Below are 22,190 nucleotides of genomic sequence, written 5' to 3'. Positions count from 1 at the left end.
AGAGCTCCCTGGAACTAAACCACCGAATGCCAGGGCCAGGAAGCAGGAGTAGGAGGGTTGGGGAGCAGGGGGAGGTGGAGGGCATAGGGGATTTTCAGAAGGGAATATAGGAAAGGGGAAAACATTTGAAATGTAAATAATGAAACTATCTAATAAAAAAGAAGAGGAAAAAATAAAATAAAATTTAGTATAGGTTTTTAAAGTAAATTTTAACTTCATGAATTTTTTTTAAATATTATGGAAAATTCAACATAGCAGAAAATACTGACATTTGAAGTTTACTCTAAAATATCCCACAATTGAACACTCATTAAAATCAAATCGATTAAGATCTAGCATGAACAAAATTTGAATGTGGCAAAATGCTACATTAAAATTAGTCCAGGATGGCAGGAGGAATAAGATTTTAATAAGGCTTACAAGATTATTATTTTAGTTGTTGCACCCAGTGATTGAGTTACCATTGTTTGTGAACTAAGTTTGTGTTGTGTTTTCCTTCATGAGGCAGCTCGTCTGGGTTCATGAGTGAAAGGTATGGCCTTCGTGAGAGAAAGATATGGCCGCAAAGTATGGGTTTGCCAGATGTACCACAAATGCCATGGGGGATTTAAAGCAAGGGTTTGACCTAGCAGTGGGAACCTAGTGAGCTGGGTGGAGAGATTCTGGAGTTCTGAGTCAGAGTCTCCATGAGACAAAAATAGGCCTGCCATTGCCAGCCAATGCATGGCCGGCCAGCCCCAGGGGGCAGAGAATGGCAGGCACAAGAGTGTTAGCATGCCATTTCTTTTCTTCTTTACTATTTCCTGCAACAGATAGCCAGTAGAAGTATAGATACAGAATTCCTGGTTCTCATCTATTTACTTTTAAAAGATTTAAAAATCTCTCTCTCTCTCTCTCTCTCTCTCTCTCTCTCTCTCTCTCTCTCTCTCTCTCTCTCTCTCCCTCCCTCCCTCCCTCCCTCCCTCCGGTTTGGTGTCCAGCCATGCTTCCTGCTCACAGAATTTATCATCCTTCATGTATTTCTTTTAAAATGTCACTTTGTGCAATTATGTGAATAAAAATTAAAAAGTGGTCTCTTTATTAAACTAGATTTCTCTTTGTAATAAACTTATAATAAAATAATATATAAAGCTAGTTTTCTTCTGTGTACTGTGATAATTATAATGTATATAGAACCTTGGCAAATATAAAGCACAACCAAAATACTGTAGAAGTATAAAATACTATACAAAATTAATTTAATAACATGCCTAGGACAATAATACTTATGAGAAAAACAATAATGATGGTGTCTCTATTTTCACTTCACAATACATTTAAGAAAAATGCTGAGTAGTTTTAAAAATAATATGTGGTGCTGTCTAATTTCTGAAATAAGTTACAATAAAAATGAATTATCTTCATCAATGACCCAAAGTTATGGCATTACATTTTTACCCACTCTCTTTAATTTCCTAGCTATCTCAAGCTTAGTTCACGTTGCCTAGTAGGGTATTTGGGCTATTTCCTAAATCAGCTACATTTTCCTACCACGACACTGAAAATAATTTAATATATTCATTTTAATAAAACGCTCATTACACAAAACTATAGGGTTGTTGTCATTTTTAGTGATACTTTTGGTGTGTAAGGACATCTATGTGTAGGTAACCTTCTGATTTTTATGCAGTTGCTGAAAGAAAAATGCTTCCCATAAACTATTAACTGTCTGTGACTCAAACCTGGAATTTGCTTTGTGTAGAAACTTTTCACCATTTAAAAAAATCTGCTGTTCAAGTGTCTTGTACTGAATGAAATCTATTGTGTTTTGGAAAATAAGCACAGATTTTGACAGCACACAGACTGAGTTTCTACATATAACTTCATCTGTTGCCCTGGGAAGCAACATGATATCTCTAGGCCTCCTATTATTGCATGGTTTAATTCAGCATCACTGAAAAGAAGCACACACAGAGTGTGGAAGCTTGCTCCTGCCTACACAAGGCCTGAAACAGTGCAAAACACTTTCTGGGTGGATGCCTTTTTCTTTTCTTCCCTTCAGTGTGGGTGTACCTTGGGTAGCTGGAGACGAGTGATAAAATATGGAAGAAGTTACCGAAACACATAATTTCCACAGAGTGGCTTGTCTACATTAGAGGCAACAGTTACATAGTTTGAAGGCCACATTCAGTGAGATCCAAACACTGGTTCCAAAACTGTACTTACACTTCACACATCTTAAGTAGAGAAAGATTGTTCAAGGGAAGAATGAGAAAAGTAAAATTGTTATATCTAGATGTAGAGTTTAATTTTGTAAAAATAAAGAAATATACCTCATTTGTCAGACAATCAGTGTTCATGAACAATTAAGAGGAAAAACAGAAGCTCCTTTGCACAGCAACTCACATTAACATAAAAATTCAAAATAGATGGTCTATGGCAAAGAGCCTTTCTCTGATAGGATAGATGGTGATTAGGATTATCCATTATACGTCCATTAAACTTTAGCACGGCACTACTTCATATACAGTTCCAGGACAACTTGGCACACAGAATTAAATTTGTCAACCACCTATAGCTCTTTACCTTCTAGCACACTCCCTCACTCAGAGTCTCACATATACACACATTAATATTAAAAACACACAGCGCTATAAAGCAAAAGTTTGTTCTAAAATTACATTTCTACAGCAACAGCAGATTTGGATGTACACATGTATCTGCAGATATCCAATATCTGTTATGGAAATGAATTTTCTTCTTGGAGTTCCTGATTGACATATGCTATGATGGTCAATACATCAAGAGGCTTGACTTTAAGCAGATGTGTTTGATTATGTGCAGGAATTCTAAGGCATTGGAAGTAGTTGCCCCACAGGACAGCTTTGTCCTTGCCATGATACACTCTTGAAATATCTAAAAAGTCTCAAGTCTCCTTTGCGAGCCACATAGAAAGAGGCATTCATAGTACACAGGCATTTGGTTCAAAGGTTAGAAACTAGTTGTTGCTGCTGTTTTGATGTTTATGGAATAGCACCATAGGAAATATGTCAGAAACAAATCATTTGCCACCCAATATTGTATTTTTGAAACTGAATTTCAAGAAGAGAACAAAAAAAGAGATTTCATTTCTCCCAAACTCTACTTCCACTTCATCTCATCATTTTTAAATATAGTAACATCAATAATAATAACCATAATAATAACAACATATCAACACATTAACAATAAAAGAAAGACCAATAGCAGCAGCAGTAGTAACTGGAATAAGAAACATCCAGGCAGTCATTTGGAAGATGGCTGCACACACCTCGTTGGAATTTTATCTTAAAGGTTTATAAGACATGGTGAGTTTCTTGAATTTGGTGTGACTATTCAGCACTTCCCCAGAGAGAAATGAGTTTACTAGTGAACTGGGTATTATCCAGTAATTAAATATATCTAGGGATTAACTGCATTGTACACACTATAGATATTTCAAACTTCTCAAGATATAGATACAATGAAGTGGTCACAAAATCATTTGTGTGAACAGGTTAAGCTGGCCTGCATTTGAAAATAATGAAGATGAAATATTCCAGTTTCCAAACACACACGTGCGCACACACATACACACACACACACACACTCACACACACACACACTTGCATATGTGAACATACGCACAAGCACATACCTACATTTAAATGATGAACCACCTTCCAAAGACCACTATTCCACATCACTTTACATGAATTTGGTTTACACTGTGTCTGACCTACAGAGTCTAAGCAAACATGCTAAGACCCAAGAAGTGGGTTTCCAAGCTATGATCCGTCCCATCATTTCTACGTCCCCAGATCTTGAAAAAGTAGTCAAGAAATCACTCCAGAGAATCACAGCTCATTAAATGAACTGTCCAAAATGTGAAGCATCTATTTCAAGCTGTTAATCTTCCTTGAACAAGCATGACTTTCAAACATCCTTGCAATGCCAATCAGGTTTTCTGTAAAGTTCTCTTTCACTTCAGAGATAACTCTAATCTTGCAGGTTTCTTTTGCTCAAATTCATTATATAAAACAATTGTATTAATATTGTCTATTTTAAAAATGTCTTCTTTCCATATGCACATTCCTTTCTGTTCTGAGGGAGGTTCGACATTAGTTCTTGGCATGCATTGTTTCCGGGTATCTTATACTTTTATATCTTATATAAAATCCTTTCTTGTTGATAGTGTCATCTGTGTGGAAATGAATCAAAGCCACATCTCCAATTGAATAGATTTCTTCTGGTGGCTGAAAGAAGAAGCAAATAAAGCAGGCATGAGAGGAGACTGGGCCACTGTTCCATGTCATGTGTGTGTACTAACCACACATCCCATCCAACAACCTAGCAAAGTACTCTGTTGGATTTATTCCCACAAACATGAGATTTAGGGAGGAAATGGCATACCCAAGATCTCATATTTTGAAGACATTTTAGTTCAAACACAAATTTCAGAATTTTCATTAAGATTTTGGTATTTTTTCAAAATTTTAATCTATCTTCTTTTCATTTATTTGTTAAAAAAAGATTGCAAAACAATAAAAAGATATTCAGTTGTTATTGTAAACTGAGCCACTTGTGTAATCTAACTCTTCATTTTCTCCATTTTAATAGTCTAAAATATTCTATGAAGCTTTTTTATTACATATATTATTTTGGTAGAAGTTTGGTTATTATTATTATCATCATCATCATTATTATTATTTAATTCATAGATAGGAGTTAACACTCAGAAAGTTGAGGCTATTGTCATTTCAAGCAAAATAAACATGAGAATGGTCTAACTTTGAATGTAGTCAGTCCTGGGGGAGATAGGGAAAACCAGAGTGTCTCCATTCTAGCTTCTCATGTGGACTCTCCCCTACCTGTCTCTGCACTGTACCTCTGCATGCAGAGCAGTGGAGGAGCATTCTGCAATGCTGGGCCTATTCTCGTAGCTGGACATGCCACTCTGACCAGATCTATCTATCTATCTATCTATCTATCTATCTATCTATCTATCTATCTATCTATCTACCTACCTACCTACCTACCTATTGTATATGAGTGTTATACATCCATGCAAGGCATCAGATCCCATTACACATGACTGTGAACCACCATGTGTTCTGGGTTGCTGGGAATTGAACTCAGGAACTTTGAAAGAGAAATCAGTGCTCTTAACCTTTGAACCATCAAAGAATGGATTGTCAACTAGAGAAATAATGGATTTTTTTCTTTTCTCTTAAGCTTTAAATTCAGAAGGAATAACATTGTCAAGGCTCTGTACTTGTATATGTTGGTTTTGGATTATTAATCATTTAAATATTCACTGCACAATGAAAAGTTAGAATGTGGAAAGTGACAAGAAACTGGAACAGCTAAGTTCATATGTTCACACAAATGATAATGTAAACTTATTAGATGTGGAGAAATAGGAAGGTAGGTGAGCCACATTTATTTTTGTTGAGCCACTGCTAATCATAAATTATGACTTTATTTCAAAAATGTTTCCAGTTTGTAAATATATACACCAACCGCTGATTAACAGGCTTCTCATTAATTGATTATGGGATCCTGTTGGTGGCATACTTACCCCTGACCCACAGAATCTACCAAGACCCACAGCTTTTGAACTGAGACCATCAAAGACTTCAACATAGTCATAGCCACAGTCAGCTTCTTCTTCTACTTCGAATGTCTGGAAGGACAATTCAAGTCGAGATCCTCGTTCTGACACCAACAACCATTCACAGTCCAGTTGTCCTGGGTAGTTATTATCACCAAACTGAGCATGGGAGTACAGGTCTCTAGGCTTCGACTCTGCTTTCAATCGACCACCACATTCTGCCCAAGGAAAGAAATGAATAAGCTTAATGAGTGTCCACTGTCCAGCCTCTGTTTCAGCGGAGTCCATCCAACCTCTTACACCTGTTTCCACATTTAGGATTAGGTTTGTGTTTGTGACTAGAAAATCAGACCATGTCATATGTATAGGCAGGAATACCACACATAGTCTTTATAGCTTAGGAAACTAGCTTAAACATCTAACTATGAGACTATGAGCAATCAAGATTATGTCTGTGATCCTCATTTTCCCAAAGACAAAGTGCATATGATAATGGCACCAATCTTTGTGTGTTTATAAAATGTAATACACAAAGGACACCTAGAAAACTACCTGTCACAAAATTTGCTCAATAGAATTACAGAAGATACACCTAATAATGTTTTTAATTCCAAATCATTCTTTTCATAATCAAAACTTAGAATTCAATAAAAAAGTAATCTGAAAAATTATCAAAGCATATAAAGCTATTTATATATTTGCTATATAGAACTTTATATAATATATATAACATTATTATGCATGTACAATAATATTGTTTGAGTAGTACTATTATCTTACACAATCAGCAAAAGTATATACAATTTATCACATAATCAGTCTAGGTATAATTGAAGTATTTGCTATAACAATATTTTAGTCTCAGTTATTTAGGGAAATGCAAGTCAGTTGTGCACACTGCTGTCATTACTCATAGAAAATACATCAAAGAAACAAAGATGTGAAAATAGAATCTCTTAGCTTATCTAATTCAGGGAAAGGAACGTTTCCCAAAATTTTTAGTAGTTCACTGTAGTCAGAGGCTTCAATTTACTATGCAATAGATCAAATAGAAGCACCAGGAGGATCAGCGCTGGGGTAGCGGGAGCGCAGGGTTGCCTGACACCCGCCAGATACCTACGACCCCCACCGCAGGATTTTGGGACTGCTGGTGAGTGGAACACAGCTTCAGCTCCAATCCAATTGCGCGGGACCTGAGACTGCATTAGTTAGGGAAGCAGAAATCGGCCTGAGTAGGGCCACAGGCCTCATCCGGCTGGATCAGCGCCGGGGTAGCGGGAGCGCAGGGTTGCCTGACACCCGCCAGATACCTACGACCCCCGCAGCAGGATTTTGGGACTGCTGGTGAGTGGAACACAGCTTCAGCTCCAATCCAATTGCGCGGGACCTGAGACTGCATTAGTTAGGGAAGCAGAAATCGGCCTGAGTAGGGCCACAGGCCACATCCGGCCAGATCAGCGCCGGGGTAGCAGGAGCGCAGGGTTGCCTGACACCCTCCAGCTACCCACAACCCCTGCCGCAGGATTTTGGGACTGCTGGTGAGTGGAACACAGCTTCTGCTCCAATCCAATTGCGCGGGACCTGAGACTGCATTAGTTAGGGAAGCAGAAACCGGCCTGAGTAGGGCCACAGGCCTCATCCGGCCAGATCAGCACCAGGGTAGCGGGAGCGCAGGGTTGCCTGACACCCGCCAGCTACCCACGACCCCCGCCGCAGGATTTTGGGACTGCTGGTGAGTGGAACACAGCTTCTGCTCCAATCCAATTGCGCGGGACCTGAGACTGCATTAGTTAGGGAAGCAGAAACCGGCCTGAGTAGGGCCACAGGCCTCATCCTGCCGGATCAGCGCCGGGGTAGCGGGAGCGCAGGGTTGCCTGACACCCGCCAGCTACCCACGACCCCCGCCGCAGGATTTTGGGACTGCTGGTGAGTGGAACACAGCTTCTGTTCCAGTCCAATCACGCGGGACCTGAGACTGCTCTGGTTGGGGAGGGAGAAATCCGGCCTACATAGGGCCACAACCCTCTTCCGGTCAGAAAAGCACCAGGGCAGCTGGGGCGCAGGGTCGGCTGACACTCACCAGCTACCCACAACACCCACCACAGGATCTTAAGACTTCTGGAGAGTGGAACACAGCTTCTGCTCCATTCCAATTGCACGCGGGACCAGAGACTGCATTAGTTAGGGAAGCAGAAAAACGGCCTGTGTAGGACCACAGGCCTCTTCCAGCTGGACCAGCACCGGGGTACCATCAGCTACCCACGATCCCCGCCGCAGGATTTAGAGACTGCTGGTGAGTGGAACACAGCTTCTGCTCCAATCTTTAAACAGTGACAACGATAACAACTAACCCCAGAGATTACCAGATGGCGAAAGGTAAACGTAATAATCTTACTAACAGAAACCAAGACCACTCACCATCATCAGAACCCAGCACCCCCACTTCGCCCAGTCCAGGGCACCCCAACACACCGGAAAAGCTAGACACGGATTTAAAAGCATATCTCCTGATGATGATAGAGAACTTCAAGAAGGATTTTAATAACACACTTAAAGAAATGCAGGAGAACACTGCTAAACAGGTAGAAGACAATAAAGAGAAAGCACAAAAATCCCTTAAAGAATTGCAGGAGAACACTGCTAAAGAGTTACAAATCCTTAAAGAAAAACACGATAACATAATCAAACAGGTAGAAGTCCTTACAGAAAAACAGGAAAACACATCCAAACAGATGATGGAAATGAACAAAACCATACTAGACCTAAAAAGGGAAGTAGACACAATAAAGAAAACCCAAAATGAGGCAACACTGGAGATAGAAACCCTAGGAAAGAAATCTGGAACCATAGATACGAGCATCAGCAACAGAATACAAGAGATGGAAGAGAGAATCTCAGGTGCAGAAGATTCCATAGAGAACATCGGCACAACAATCAAGGAAAATGTAAAATGCAAAAAGATCCTAACTCAAAACATCCAAGAAATACAGGACGCAATGAGAAGACCAAACCTACGGATAATAAGAGTGGATGAGAATGAAGATTTTCAACTCAAAGGACCAGCAAACATCTTCAACAAAATTATAGAAGAAAACTTCCCAAATCTAAAGAAAGAGATGCCCATGAACATACAAGAAGCCTACAGAACTCCAAATAGACTGGACCAGAAAAGAAATACCTCCCGACACATAATAATCAGAGCAACAAATGCTCTAAATAAAGATAGAATACTAAAAGCAGTAAGAGAAAAAGGCCAAGTAACATATAAAGGCAAGCCTATCAGAATTACACCAGATTTTTCACCAGAGACTATGAAAGCCAGAAGATCCTGGACGGATGTTATACAGACACTAAAAGAACAGAAATTCCAGCCCAGGCTACAATACCCAGCCAAACTCTCAATTACCATAGATGGAGAAACCAAAGTATTCCACGACAAAACCAAATTCACACATTATCTCTCCACGAATCCAGCCCTTCAAAGGATAATAACAGAAAAAAACCAATACAAGGACAGGAACCACGCCCTAGAAACAACAAGAAGGTAATCCCTCAACAAACCTAAAAGAAGACAGCCACAAGAACAAAATGCCAACTTTAACAACAAAAATAACAGGAAACAACAATTACTTTTCCTTAATATCTCTTAATATCAATGGACTCAACTCCCCGATAAAAAGACATAGACTAACAAACTGGCTACACAAACAAGACCCAACATTTTGCTGCTTACAGGAAACTCATCTCAGAGAAAAGGATAGACACTACCTCAGAATGAAAGGCTGGAAAACAATTTTCCAAGCAAATAGCTTGAAGAAACAAGCTGGAGTAGCCATTCTAATATCTGATAAGATTGACTTCCAACCCAAAGTCATTAAAAAATACAGGGAGGGACACTTCATACTCATCAAAGGTAAAATCCTCCAAGAGGAACTATCAATCCTGAATATCTATGCTCCAAAGACAAAGGCAGCCACATTCATTAAAGAAACTTTAGTAAAGCTCAAAACACACATTGCACCTCATACAATAATAGTGGGAGACTTCAACACACCACTTTCACCAATGGACAGATCATGGAAACAGAAACTAAACAGGGACACAGTGAAACTAAGAGAAATTATGAATCAAATGGATCTGGCAGATATCTACAGAACATTCTATCCTAAAACAAAAGGATATACCTTCTTCTCAGCACCTGATGGTACCTTCTCCAAAATTGACCACATAATTGGTCACAAAGCAGGCCTCAACAGATATAAAAATATTGAAATTGTCCCATGCATCCTATCAGATCACCATGGCCTAAGGCTGATCTTCAATAACAAAATAAATAATAGAAAGCCAACCTTCACGTGGAAACTGAACAACACTCTTCTCAATGATACCTTGGTCAAGGAAGGAATAAAGAAAGAAATTAAGGACTTTTTAGAGTTCAATGAAAATGAAGCCACAACATACCCAAACTTATGGGACGCAATGAAAGCATTTCTAAGAGGAAAACTCATAGCTCTGAGTGCCTCCAAAAGGAAACTAGAGAGAGCACACATTAGCAGCTTGACAACACACCTAAAAGCACTAGAACAAAAGGAAGCAAATTCACCCAAGAGGAGTAGATGGCAGGAAATAATCAAACTCAGGGGTGAAATCAACCAAGTGGAAACAAGAAAAACTATCCAAAGAATCAACCAATCAAGGAGCTGGTTCTTTGAGAAAATCAACAAGATAGATGAACCCTTAGCCAGACTCACTAGAGGGCACAGGGAAAGCATCCTAATTAACAAAATCAGAAATGAAAAAGGAGACATAACAACAGATCCTGAAGACATCCAAAACACCATCAGATCCTTCTACCAAAGGCTATACTCAACAAAACTGGAGAACCTGGATGAAATGGAGAAGTTCCTAGACAGATACCAGGTACCAAAGTTGAATCAAGATCAGGTTAATGATCTAAACAGCCCTATATCCCCCAAAGAAATAGAAGCAGTCATTAATAGTCTCCCAACTAAAAAAAGCCCAGGACCAGATGGGTTTAGTGCAGAGTTCTATCAGACCTTCAAAGAAGATCTAATCCCAGTTCTTCACAAACTATTCCACAAAATAGAAACAGAAGGTACTCTACCCAACTCATTCTATGAAGCCACAATTACTCTGATACCTAAACCACAAAAAGACCCAACAAAGATAGAAAACTTCAGACCAATATCCCTTATGAATATTGATGCAAAAATCCTCAATAAAGTTCTTGCTAACCGAATCCAAGAACACATCAAAACAATCATCCATCCTGACCAAGTAGGTTTCATCCCAGGGATGCAGGGATGGTTCAATATACGGAAATCCATCAACGTAATCCAGTATATAAACAAACTCAAAGACAAAAACCACATGGTCATCTCGTTAGATGCGGAAAAAGCATTTGACAAGATCCAACACCCATTCATGATAAAAGTCTTGGAAAGATCAGGAATTCAAGGCCCATACCTAAACATGATAAAAGCAATCTACAGCAAACCAGTAGCCAACATCAAAGTAAATGGTGAGAAGCTTGAAGCAATCCCTCTAAAATCAGGGACTAGACAAGGCTGTCCACTTTCTCCATACCTATTCAACATTGTACTTGAAGTCCTAGCCAGAGCAATTCGACAACAAAAGGAGATCAAAGGGATACAAATTGGAAAAGATGAAGTCAAAATATCACTTTTTGCAGATGATATGATAGTATATATAAGTGACCCTAAAAATTCCACCAGAGAACTCCTAAGCCTGATAATCAGCTTCGGTGAAGTAGCTGGATATAAAATTAACTCAAACAAATCAATGGCCTTTCTCTACACAAAGAATAAACAGGCTGAGAAAGAAATTAGGGAAACAACACCCTTCTCAATAGTCACAAATAATATAAAATATCTTGGCGTGACTCTAACTAAGGAAGTGAAAGATCTGTATAATAAAAACTTCAAGTCTCTGAAGAAAGAAATTATAGAAGATCTCAGAAGATGGAAAGATCTCCCATGCTCATGGATTGGCAGGATCAACATTGTAAAAATGGCTATCTTGCCAAAAGCAATCTACAGATTCAATGCAATCCCCATCAAAATTCCAAATCAATTCTTCAACGAATTAGAAAGTGCAATCTGCAAATTCATCTGGAATAACAAAAAACCTAGGATAGCAAAAACTCTTCTCAAGGATAAAAGAACCTCTGGTGGAATCACCATGCCGGACCTAAAGCTCTACTACAGAGCAATTGTGATAAAAACTGCATGGTACTGGTATAGTGACAGACAAATAGACCAATGGAATAGAATTGAAGACCCAGAAATGAACCCACACACCTATGGTCACTTGATCTTCGACAAGGGAGCTAAAAACATCCAGTGGAAGAAAGACAGCATTTTCAACAATTGGTGCTGGCACAACTGGTTGTTAACATGTAGAAGAATGCGAATCGATCCATTCCTATCTCCTTGTACTAAGGTCAAATCTAAGTGGATCAAGGAACTTCACATAAAACCAGAGACACTGAAACTTATAGAGGAGAAAGTGGGGAAAAGCCTTGAAGATATGGGCACAGGGGAAAAATTCCTGAATAGAACAGTAATGGCTTGTGCTGTAAGATCGAGAATTGACAAGTGGGACCTCATGAAACTACAAAGCTTCTGCAAGGCTAAAGACACCATCAATAAGACAAAAAAACCACCAACAGATTGGGAAAGGATCTTCACCTATCCTAAATCAGATAAGGGACTAATATCCAATATATATAAAGAACTCAAGAAGGTGGACTCCAGAAAGTCAAATAACCCCATTAAAAAATGGGGCTCAGAACTGAACAAAGAATTCTCACCTGAGGAATACCGAATGGCAGAGAAGCACCTGAAAAAATGTTCAACATCCTTAATCATCAGGGAAATGTAAATCAAAACAACCCTGAGATTCCATCTCACACCAGTCAGAATGGCTAAGATCAAAAATTCAGGTGACAGCAGATGCTGGCGAGGATGTGGAGAAAGAGGAACACTCCTCCATTGTTGGTGGGATTGCAAGCTTGTACAACCACTTTGGAAATCAGTAGGGCGGTTCCTTAGAAAATTGGACATAGTACTACCGGAGGATCCAGCAATACCTCTCCTGGGCATATATCCAGAAGATGTCCCAACCGGTAAAAAGGACACATGCTCCACTATGTTCATAGCAGCCCTATTTATAATAGCCAGAAGCTGGAAAGAACCCACATGTCCCTCAACAGAGGAATGGATACAGAAATTATGGTACATTTACACAATGGAGTACTACTCAGCTATTAAAAAGAATGAATTTATGAAATTCCTAGCCAAATAGATGGACCTGGAGGGCATCATCTTGAGTGAAGTAACACAATCACAAAAGAACTCACACAATATGTATTCATTGATAAGTGGATATTAGCCCAAAACTTAGGATACCCAAGATATAAGATACAATTTGATAAACGCATGAAACTCAAGAAGAATGAAGACCAAAGTGTGGACACTGTGCACCTTCTTAGAATTGGGAACAAAACACCCAGGGAAGGAGTTACAGAGACAAAGTTCGTAGCTGTGATGAAAGGATGGACCATTTAGAGACTGCTGTATCCAGGGATCCGTCCCATAATCAGCTTCTAAACGCTGACACCATTGCATACACTAGCAAGATTTTGCTGAAAGGAACCAAATATAGCTGTCTCTTGTGAGACGATGCCGGGGCCTAGCAAACACAGGAGTGGATGTTCACAGTCAGCTATTGGATGTATCACAGGGCTCCCAATGGAGAAGCTAGAGAAAGTACCCAAGGAGCTAAAGGGATCTGCAACCCTATTGTTGGAACAACATGATGTACTAACCAGAACCCTGGAGCTCTTGTCTCTAGCTGCATATGTATCGAAAGATGGCCTAGTCGGCCATCAATGGAAAGAGAGGCCCATTGGACTTGCAAACTTTATATGCCCCAATATAGGGGAATGCCAGGGCCAAAAGAATGGGAATGGGTGGGTAGGGAAGTGGGGGGCGCTATGGGGGACTTTTGGGATAGTATTGGAAATGTAATTGAGGAAAATATGTAATAAAAAAAAAAGTTATTCAGGAAGGGCTGGAGAGATGGCTCAGCAGTTAAGAGCACTGACTGCTCTTCCAGAGGTCATGAGTTCAATTCCCAGCAACCACATGGTAGCTCACAACCATCTGTAATGGGAGCCGATGCCTTCTTCTGGTGTGTCTGATGACAGCTACAGTATACTCACATAAATAACAAATAAATAAATCTTTTGGGAAAAAAAAAAAAAAAAGAAGCACCAGGAGGCTAAAACAGCCTAACAAAAAACCTACTTGTAAGCACAGAGATAAAAAATGAGATGTGAAGAGGTTGGGGGAAAAGTAGAGTGTCTACCAACACCTGGGAAGTTTCCAAGGATGTGACAATCCTCAGAACGAGGGATTTCAAAGCTAATACCAGGAGATCTCCCCAGAAAAAAACGTTTTAAGATGTGGGATGCTAAACCACTGTGTATGAAAACACATCATAACAATGTCACCATTGGTCATAAGATATCCCTTAGTGAGGATGACTGGGCAGCAGCAACATTTATGAAGTTTATTTCAACTTGTGCTGTTAAACTATATTGTTTTTGGGGGAGGGGTGTGTTATTTTATTCACCTTGTTTGTATATGTGTGAAGATGCATGTGTGTACACACTAGATGTTTTTCTCAACCATTCTCTGCCTGTTTTTTTAAAACAGTATCTTGTACTGAGCCCGGATCTCATCAATTTGGCTGACTTAGCCAAAATATCTGTGTGGTTGGCAGACCTGATATGTTCTCTGTCTCCTCAGTACCTAATTAGAGAACTGTGTAGCACAATGCCTGATATTTAACAATACTGGGGATCTGAACTAAGGCCTTCATGCTTGGGAGATAAGCAATTTACTGACTGAGCCATCTCCCCCAAAACCTGGTTGGTAATGATTTAGATTAATATTCTGAATCTGAAGCACAGATCTTATATTTAAATGCACAGTATCAATCAACCCTTGGGCTTTGCCCCAGGGCAGCTATTCAATCAGGGAACTTTATACTTCTATCCCCAAGAATGCCTTTCTCAGACAGTTAGCTAACCCCTTTTCCTCAATATTCTGACATATATAAATAAATACTATTACAGACATTTACCCATCAGACAACACAGTCAAGAAGTTACCCCTAAAGACTGGAATTGTCATCTGATTTGGGGTTGTATTCACCCAGGATCATACATTGGCAGCAAAACACTCTTCTTCCCTAGAGTAACTCTTATACAACTCTCAGAACATAGTCTTTTCTATGTGCCACAGTCCTTAAAAGTCAGATGACATAGGTCTAAATCCAGGATAGAACAAAGAGCATCTCATGCAAAGCTTGCACCCCACCACCGCGTTACATTCCAAATTCTCTGGTTTCATTTCAAGACCACACACCAATGCTCATGTTAGATGGTCTAACCATACATAAAATTTAATGGTACATGACTCATAGATAAAAGCTATCTTAAATAGTTCATTCAGATTATGAAAGTACATGAAAATATTCAGGTGCATTATTGAAAGCTACAGAAAAAAAGAACAATAGCTTTAGAAGTGTTTTCTACCTGAAAGGAAATGTATGATTAAGACCTGTAAAGCATCACGTGAACAACACATCTTATTTGGGACTCAATAGTTAAGATAACTGGTTGCTCTTTCAGAAGATCTGAATTAAATTCTCACCACCTACAAATGGATCACAACCTTCTGTAACTCCAGTTCTAGGGCATCTGATGACCTCTTCTGCCTTGCACAAGCACCAGGAATGGCGTGGTACACATATATACATGCAGGCAAAGCAGTTTCCCCACATTGAATTAAGAAGAAAACAATTGTAGACATACTTCGGATTTCAAGGTAGAATTGTGTGAACAAGTGGATTGAAGTTCCTGATTTTAATCACGGCTGATTTTTAAAGTGTGACATGACCGATAAATGGTTTTCAAGTTTCAAAGCCTGTCAACACTTTAATGACAATGGCTCCATGGGTCAGGAAGAACTGGGTTGAGTGGGTGGCATGAGACATGGGGTATGCTGCTTTGGAATGCCTGATTCACAAGAAGTCATCTGTCATTTCAGTCTTAGAAGGAGAGTTAAGGTAGGAGGGAAATAGAACAGAAAGTGGAAAGACACTTAAAGGCTTATGAATCTAAGCATAACAAGGTTGTTATCTCATGCTTCTGTTAAAAGTCATATGGCTTTTGGTCTAAGAACAGAGTAAAATACTACTAAAATCAACTCTTTCATGTCACCAGGTCAACTTATACCTTGATGCCCCTAGATCTCTGCTCATACTAATGAATGTAAAAATAATTGTTCTTATCATTAAAGCCCAAAGAGGAAATTCAGTCCACCCAGTGATAGTTTGTTAATCATTGGAATATTATGTATGTAGTGGTGTAAAACGTGGATGCCCTGAGAGCGATCCATCATAAAGTAATATATATCGTGAGGCATCTCACTGACTTTTGACTTCTCCTGGTTCTTCAAACTCAAACCAAAATAGTATTAGACCCTTTCCCAGAAAAGATAATTTATATAGTCAAAATATTGTCAATAAATGTCTGAATTTAGTTATCAAGCCAAAATATATAAAACCAGTCTTGAAGATGTTAGCAATAGTACTTCTAAATCAATAGCTTAACAGTGCTTTATAAGCCAAAGCCTCATCCACATGTCTGAGAAATTGAAAATCAACTTAGGAAGAGAAACTATGTAGTAGATATCATATTAATTTGCAAAGACATATTTGATTGTTTCCTGGTAGTATAAGATTCCAGAAGGCATCTGGTAATTTGACCTATAAGTGATTTTACTAGTCCATTCTAATTCAATTGACCTCCACGTGAACAACTTTCTCTGTAAAGGACATGATAACATAGTATTGGAGTCTTTTTTTTAAAATATTTTTTATTACATATTTTCCTCAATTACATTTCCAATGCTATCCCAAAAGTCCCCCATACCATCCCCCTCACTTCCCTACCCACCCATTCCCATTTTTGGCCCTGGTGTTCCCCTGTACTGGGGCATATAAGGTTTGCATGTCCAATGGGCCTCTCTTTCCAGTGATGGAAAGATGGCCTAGTATTGGAGTCTTAAATGTCACCGACAAACCATAAAATCTTTAATACTAGAGAAAAATCATACAGATAGGCAAACCCACAGATTAAATATGTCTTTCTCCTCTCTCCCTTTCCCTCTCTCCCCCTACCCTTCCCCTCCCTTTCTCCTTCTCCTCCTCTTCCTCCTCCTCCTCCTCCTCCCCCTTCTCCTCCTCCTTCTCCTTCTTCTACTCCTCCTTCTTCTTTTTTAACATCAGAATATCTTACAGAATACAGATTTTTTCACATTTTGTTTCTTTCAACTAGTGGATTAAATTAAAATTGAATTTTAACTAACTGTCAGAGAGAAACAAAGTTCTCTTACTCACAACATCCACATCCATTGTATGGACTTTGTAAAAAGCACAAAACAAAACAAACTGCATATCAATAACATTGCAATTGGCAGTTTTAAATTCTTTTGGAACCAAAGTTAACATTGTGTATAGAAAAATAAATTCACTTAGTTAAATTAAGATATGTATTGAGGCCACAAACCTATTGCATTTGTTCTAGAAGGAGGTAAGCAACATAAAAGTGTTTTACACATGTGATGAAGTTAACAGATGTGATCCCAGGTTGGATTTTAGTTTACCTTACACTGTAAGCTGTTAACTTTTGGGAACTTTAATTATATTTTTCCCATAAATCCATCGTTTGTTTTTCCCCAAAGAATACTAACCCATCACACTGTCTGAGCAAATGCCAAAACAAAATTTTGATCGGAAGTTATATAACAACTAAACTTAATAGAAAGAATGTTGTTTAAGGAGATGTATCCAGCAGATGAAATGCAGACTACTTTATGCAAGGTGATATTTTGCAACACCACAGAAAAAGAAATCCACACAGAAAGTTTCAAGATAATTCATTTAAAAGCCAATGTAAATAAATAAGTAAGTAAATAATAAATAAATAAATAACAGGAAAGGCAAACATGTAAACCATAGCAGAAATATCAATCAGAAAAAAAAGACCTACAGTGGGGAAGCTGGGATCCTAGTGGCTTTTGTCACTGATATTTATGGCACTTTGGTTGATATTTAAGTTTCAGCTTCAGAGTCCTCATATTTAAAGTGACAGAACCAAATGAATAATACCCAATTTCTATGTTTGCTTTAACACTTGATTGAGGTTAGTTACTGTGATACTTAAATAGATAATAACTAAAACAAGCCTGCCATTTCATTTATGTAATTTAAACAACAAGTAGTCTTTCCCTACCGCCTCAAGGAGTGATGACATTTGTATTCATTTCTGTCTTAAATCTACAGTTTTAAATGGATAGAACATTCTAGAGAGGGATACATTAAGTTTGGAGGTGGTCAAAATTAGAATAAATCCATGATTAGATACTGGGTTGCAAACATTTGCAAATTAATTAGCTATCTACAATTTCAGTTTCTTCATCTGCAAAATGGAGATGATGCAGCTGATCATTAGTTTGAGCGAATTGATGTAAATTGTTTTCATGATGAACAACAAGTACTAGAGTACAAGAGTAGAAGTCGCAAACTATTCTAGAAGGGTCGTGGGCTTTACAGCTGTCAATAACCTCCAGACTAGTTGTGTGTGCATATATGTGTGCGTGTGTATGTGTGTATGCATGTGTGCATGCATATGTATGTGTGAGTGCTTCATGTGTGTGCATGTGTATATGTGTAGGCATGTGTATGTGTGCAAGGGTATGTGTTCATGTGTGTGCACATTTGTGTGCGTGAGTGTGCGTGCATGTGAGCATGTGTGTATTCATTTGTGTGTGTGTGTATGTGTGTGAATATGTGTGTGCATGTGTGTGTAGTGTGTGTATTCATTTGTGTGTGGGTGTATGTGTGTGAATATGTGTATGTGCATGTGTGTGTGCATGTGTGTGTGCATGAGTGGGTGCACGTGTGTGTGCGTGCCTGTGTGGGTATGCATGTGTGTACATGTGTGTGTATATATGTGCATGTGTGTATTTAAAAACCACCAACTTTGAACTATCAGAAAAATTCTGAAGGTGTAATGGGACACCAATTTTTCCACAGCTTAGGTACTTGCCAAATTAACAGGATTATATCTAAAATACCAGTTGTCTAGAAAATTAATAGGAAATGTCTGTAGTTTAATTTTTCTAAAAAACTGTTAAAAGAAATAATCAACTACCATTAATGTTAATAGTCTAATAATTAATAGTTAAATAATAGTTAATAGTCTCAGTCTAGTAATAATAGCATACCACAACAATTTTTACTTTCTCAGAGTTAATTGTAAATAAATTATGCCGTAAAATAAAAACAGAGAGAGAAAAATACTTTACAGTAAAATATTTAACACATATATATTTCTAAAGGAAAATTAAAGAAAACCAAAACAATTGCCAAGAAAATATGACAAATATTGTATTAAATTACTTCGCATATGTAGTACATTGTTCTGTATTAGGCACTACTCTTACATTGCTCTGTATAATACTTCGGTATGGCCACCAGGTGTCACTATTAGCTCAATCACTTTTACAAATATCTATGATTACCTTTTCCCCCTAAAATCTGAAAGGAAAAGAGAATATTCCTTAGCGTATTTTACAGACCGTGTATTTAAATTGGCCCATGGTATAGATAATTTCATCTTATTTATTTTATCTTTACGTATTTATAGTTTTCTTTTTTTTTTTTTTCTTTTTTTTGTTTTTTGAGACAGGGTTTCTCTGTATAGCCCTGGCTGTCCTATAGTTTTCTTAAATAAACTTTTGTATAATAGCAAAAAAATTAGGATTAGGGAAAAGATCATATTACATATCAAATACAAGTTAAGGGAAGTAACAATCCGTTGAACAAAGAATAAACCCCAAAACCCTTTACAAAACATGTATTAAGGCAAAAGCTAGCTTAAAAAAGATGCAGCCTATTAGATGAAATAAAGGTTTTTAATAGCAAGGTATATCTTCCTATCTGTAAAAGGTAACATGTCTCTGAAACTAGTAATGTTAGTTATAAGATTAATTATACAAATATTTAGAAATGTTTCTACATCCTCAGGTTACACTGATAGGAAATCTAACTGATTTATTTATTATTAATAAATATGATTATTAATTATTATTATTATTTTATTACTTGTTGCTTTATATTTCTTCCATGAATCCTCAACTTCTGCAAAAGTATCAAAGTAGCCGGAATATCTTCCAAATATTCCATATAACATATTTGAGTGATATTTTTCCATCTGTGATATTTACTTTTAATTGGCAGCCTGTCACAGTGTAGAATCACCTGAAATACAGTCTCAATGGGGGGTTGTCTAGATCAGGTTGGACCTGGGTCTGTCTGTGGGGGATATTTAATTTACATTCATTGATATGGGAAAATGCAGCTCAGTGTGTTTGCCCTACCCTCTAGACAGGGGATCCTGGCCTGCCTAGCTCTAAAGGAGGCCAGTCGTGCATGAATCAGCCTGTAATAAATTCACTTCTTCTCTCTGTGCTGGAGTAGGAATGTAACGAGCTGTTCAAGTCCCTGCCTTGATGTCCCAGTAATGATGGACTGCAACATGGGACTGTGAGCCAATGATCTTTCACCCAAAGTTGCTTGTTGTCAAGACATTACATGACAGCAATAGAAGTGTAGCTTGAGGAAATTCTATTAATAAGGCACATCTACATACCCAACACAAAGAGTTATAAAAGAGAGGAAAGTACAGTGGTACATGCATACACACACACACACACACACATGCATATGTACACACATACACACATATTTATAATCATGGAACCTTTAGTTTATACGCTAATTTAAAGTTTAATTTTCAAAAAGCATTTTCTTAGAAGGAAAACATAATTTGCTGACCTGTGGAATGCGTAGCTTGAAAGCCTTTTCTTTGAACAGAGGCATCAGAAATAAACCGAATAAACATTTCATTCCCGGTAGCCATGAGGGGATCTGGTATCTTGCTGCCACATAGTCGGCCAAGGATTGGTGACTTCTCCGTTTCTCCATCAAAAATTTCCAAATGGTCATAAGCACATTCTTGATGTTGCTCAACCTCAAACTCATTGAAGGCCTATTTAAGAAGAAGGAAACTTTTGTCTAGCAACAAATCATTCAAAATATTCTCTAGGGGACAAATCAACTATCAATAAAATTTGTTCACGGTAAACACAGGAATTAATCCAAGGAGCACATAATTGAAAGGCTTATGAAAGTCACATGGTGTTGACCTCCTGTAAAAGCATAAAGATAAACACAAGGTGTCAGTGTAGCTGTTACGCCATCCAGAAATGGATGTATCTGGAGGATATCATCCTTAGTGAGGTAACCCAATCACAAAAGAAGTCATTAGATATGCACTCACTGATAAGTGGATATTAGCCCAGAAACATAGAACACCCAAGATACAATTTGCAAAACACAAGAAAATCAAGAAGAGGGAAGACCAATGGGTGGATACTTCATTCCTCCTTAGAATAGGGAACAAAATAGCCATGAAAGGAGTTACAGAGACAAAGTTTGGAGCTGAGACGAAAGGATGGACTATTGAGAGACTACCCCACCCAGGGATCCATCCCATAATCAGCCACCAAACCCAGACACTATTGCATATGCCAGCAAGAATTTGCTGAAGTGACCCTGGTATATCTGTCTCTTATGAGGCTATGCCAGTGCCTGGCAATTACAGAAGTGGATGCTCACAGTCATCTACAGGATGGAACACAGGGCCCCCAGTGCAGAAACTAGAGAAAGCACCCAAGGAGTTGAAGGGGTCTGCAACCCTATAGTTGGAACAATATGAACTAACCAGTACCCCCAGAGCTCATATCTCTAGCTGCTTATGTAGCAGAAGATGGCCTAGGCGGCCATCACTGGGAAAAGAGGCCCCTTGGTATTGCAAACTTTATATGCCCAGTACAGGGGAATTCCAGGGCCAAGAAGTAGGAGTGGGTGGGTAGGGGAGCAGGGCCGAGGGAAGGTATAGGGAACTTTCGGGATAACATTTGAAATGTATTAAAGAAAATATCTAATAAAAAATAAATTAATTAAAAAAAAGAAAGTCACATGGTGTTGACCTCCTGTAAAAGCATAAAGATAAACACAAGGTGGCAGTGTAGCTGTTATCCCATCCAGAGATCAGGTATCCTACAAAGGCAGCTTGTCAAAGGTTTGAGCTCAGAGAGACCAAACTGTGCAGTTGTGCAGATTCCAGAAGCAGCAGTTCACAGGGAGGCCTTTAGGTCATTAAAGACACGCCAATTCTTTCAGCCTCTCATGTGTTCTTCCTGCCCAGGGGGTGGAGAGTGTTCCCTTGAGTCTTGAACTCCCACCATGAAGTTCTCTGTCACAAGCCAAATAATACAGCCATAGACTCATACTTCAGTAATGATGGGCCAAGATAACCCTTTTCTCTTCATAAATT

The 22,190-nt window shown here is 38.5% G+C and overlaps 1 protein-coding gene across 2 annotated transcripts in view; it reads right to left on the bottom strand.

Annotated features, from left to right (window-relative positions):
* Nucleotides 1-2,178: 2,178 nt before the first annotated feature.
* Tll1 (tolloid like 1) overlaps nt 2,179-22,190 on the bottom strand; it is a 206,235-nt gene continuing 186,223 nt past the window's right edge. For both annotated transcript variants that reach the window (XM_021170021.3, XM_085843944.1), the window contains 3 exons: nt 20,627-20,840; nt 5,579-5,829; nt 2,179-4,253 (listed from right to left, as the gene is read on the bottom strand). In XM_021170021.3, coding sequence (XP_021025680.1) covers nt 4,119-4,253; nt 5,579-5,829; nt 20,627-20,840 — 600 coding nt within the window. In that variant the 3' untranslated portion in view covers nt 2,179-4,118. The remainder of the gene's footprint in view (nt 4,254-5,578; nt 5,830-20,626; nt 20,841-22,190) is intronic.

The sequence above is a fragment of the Mus caroli genome, unplaced genomic scaffold (genome assembly GCF_978045245.1).
Source record: "Mus caroli unplaced genomic scaffold, Mus_caroli_1 scaffold_10, whole genome shotgun sequence".
In the NCBI taxonomy this organism is placed as follows: domain Eukaryota; kingdom Metazoa; phylum Chordata; class Mammalia; order Rodentia; family Muridae; genus Mus; species Mus caroli.
This window is presented reverse-complemented; position numbering and strand designations above follow the sequence as displayed.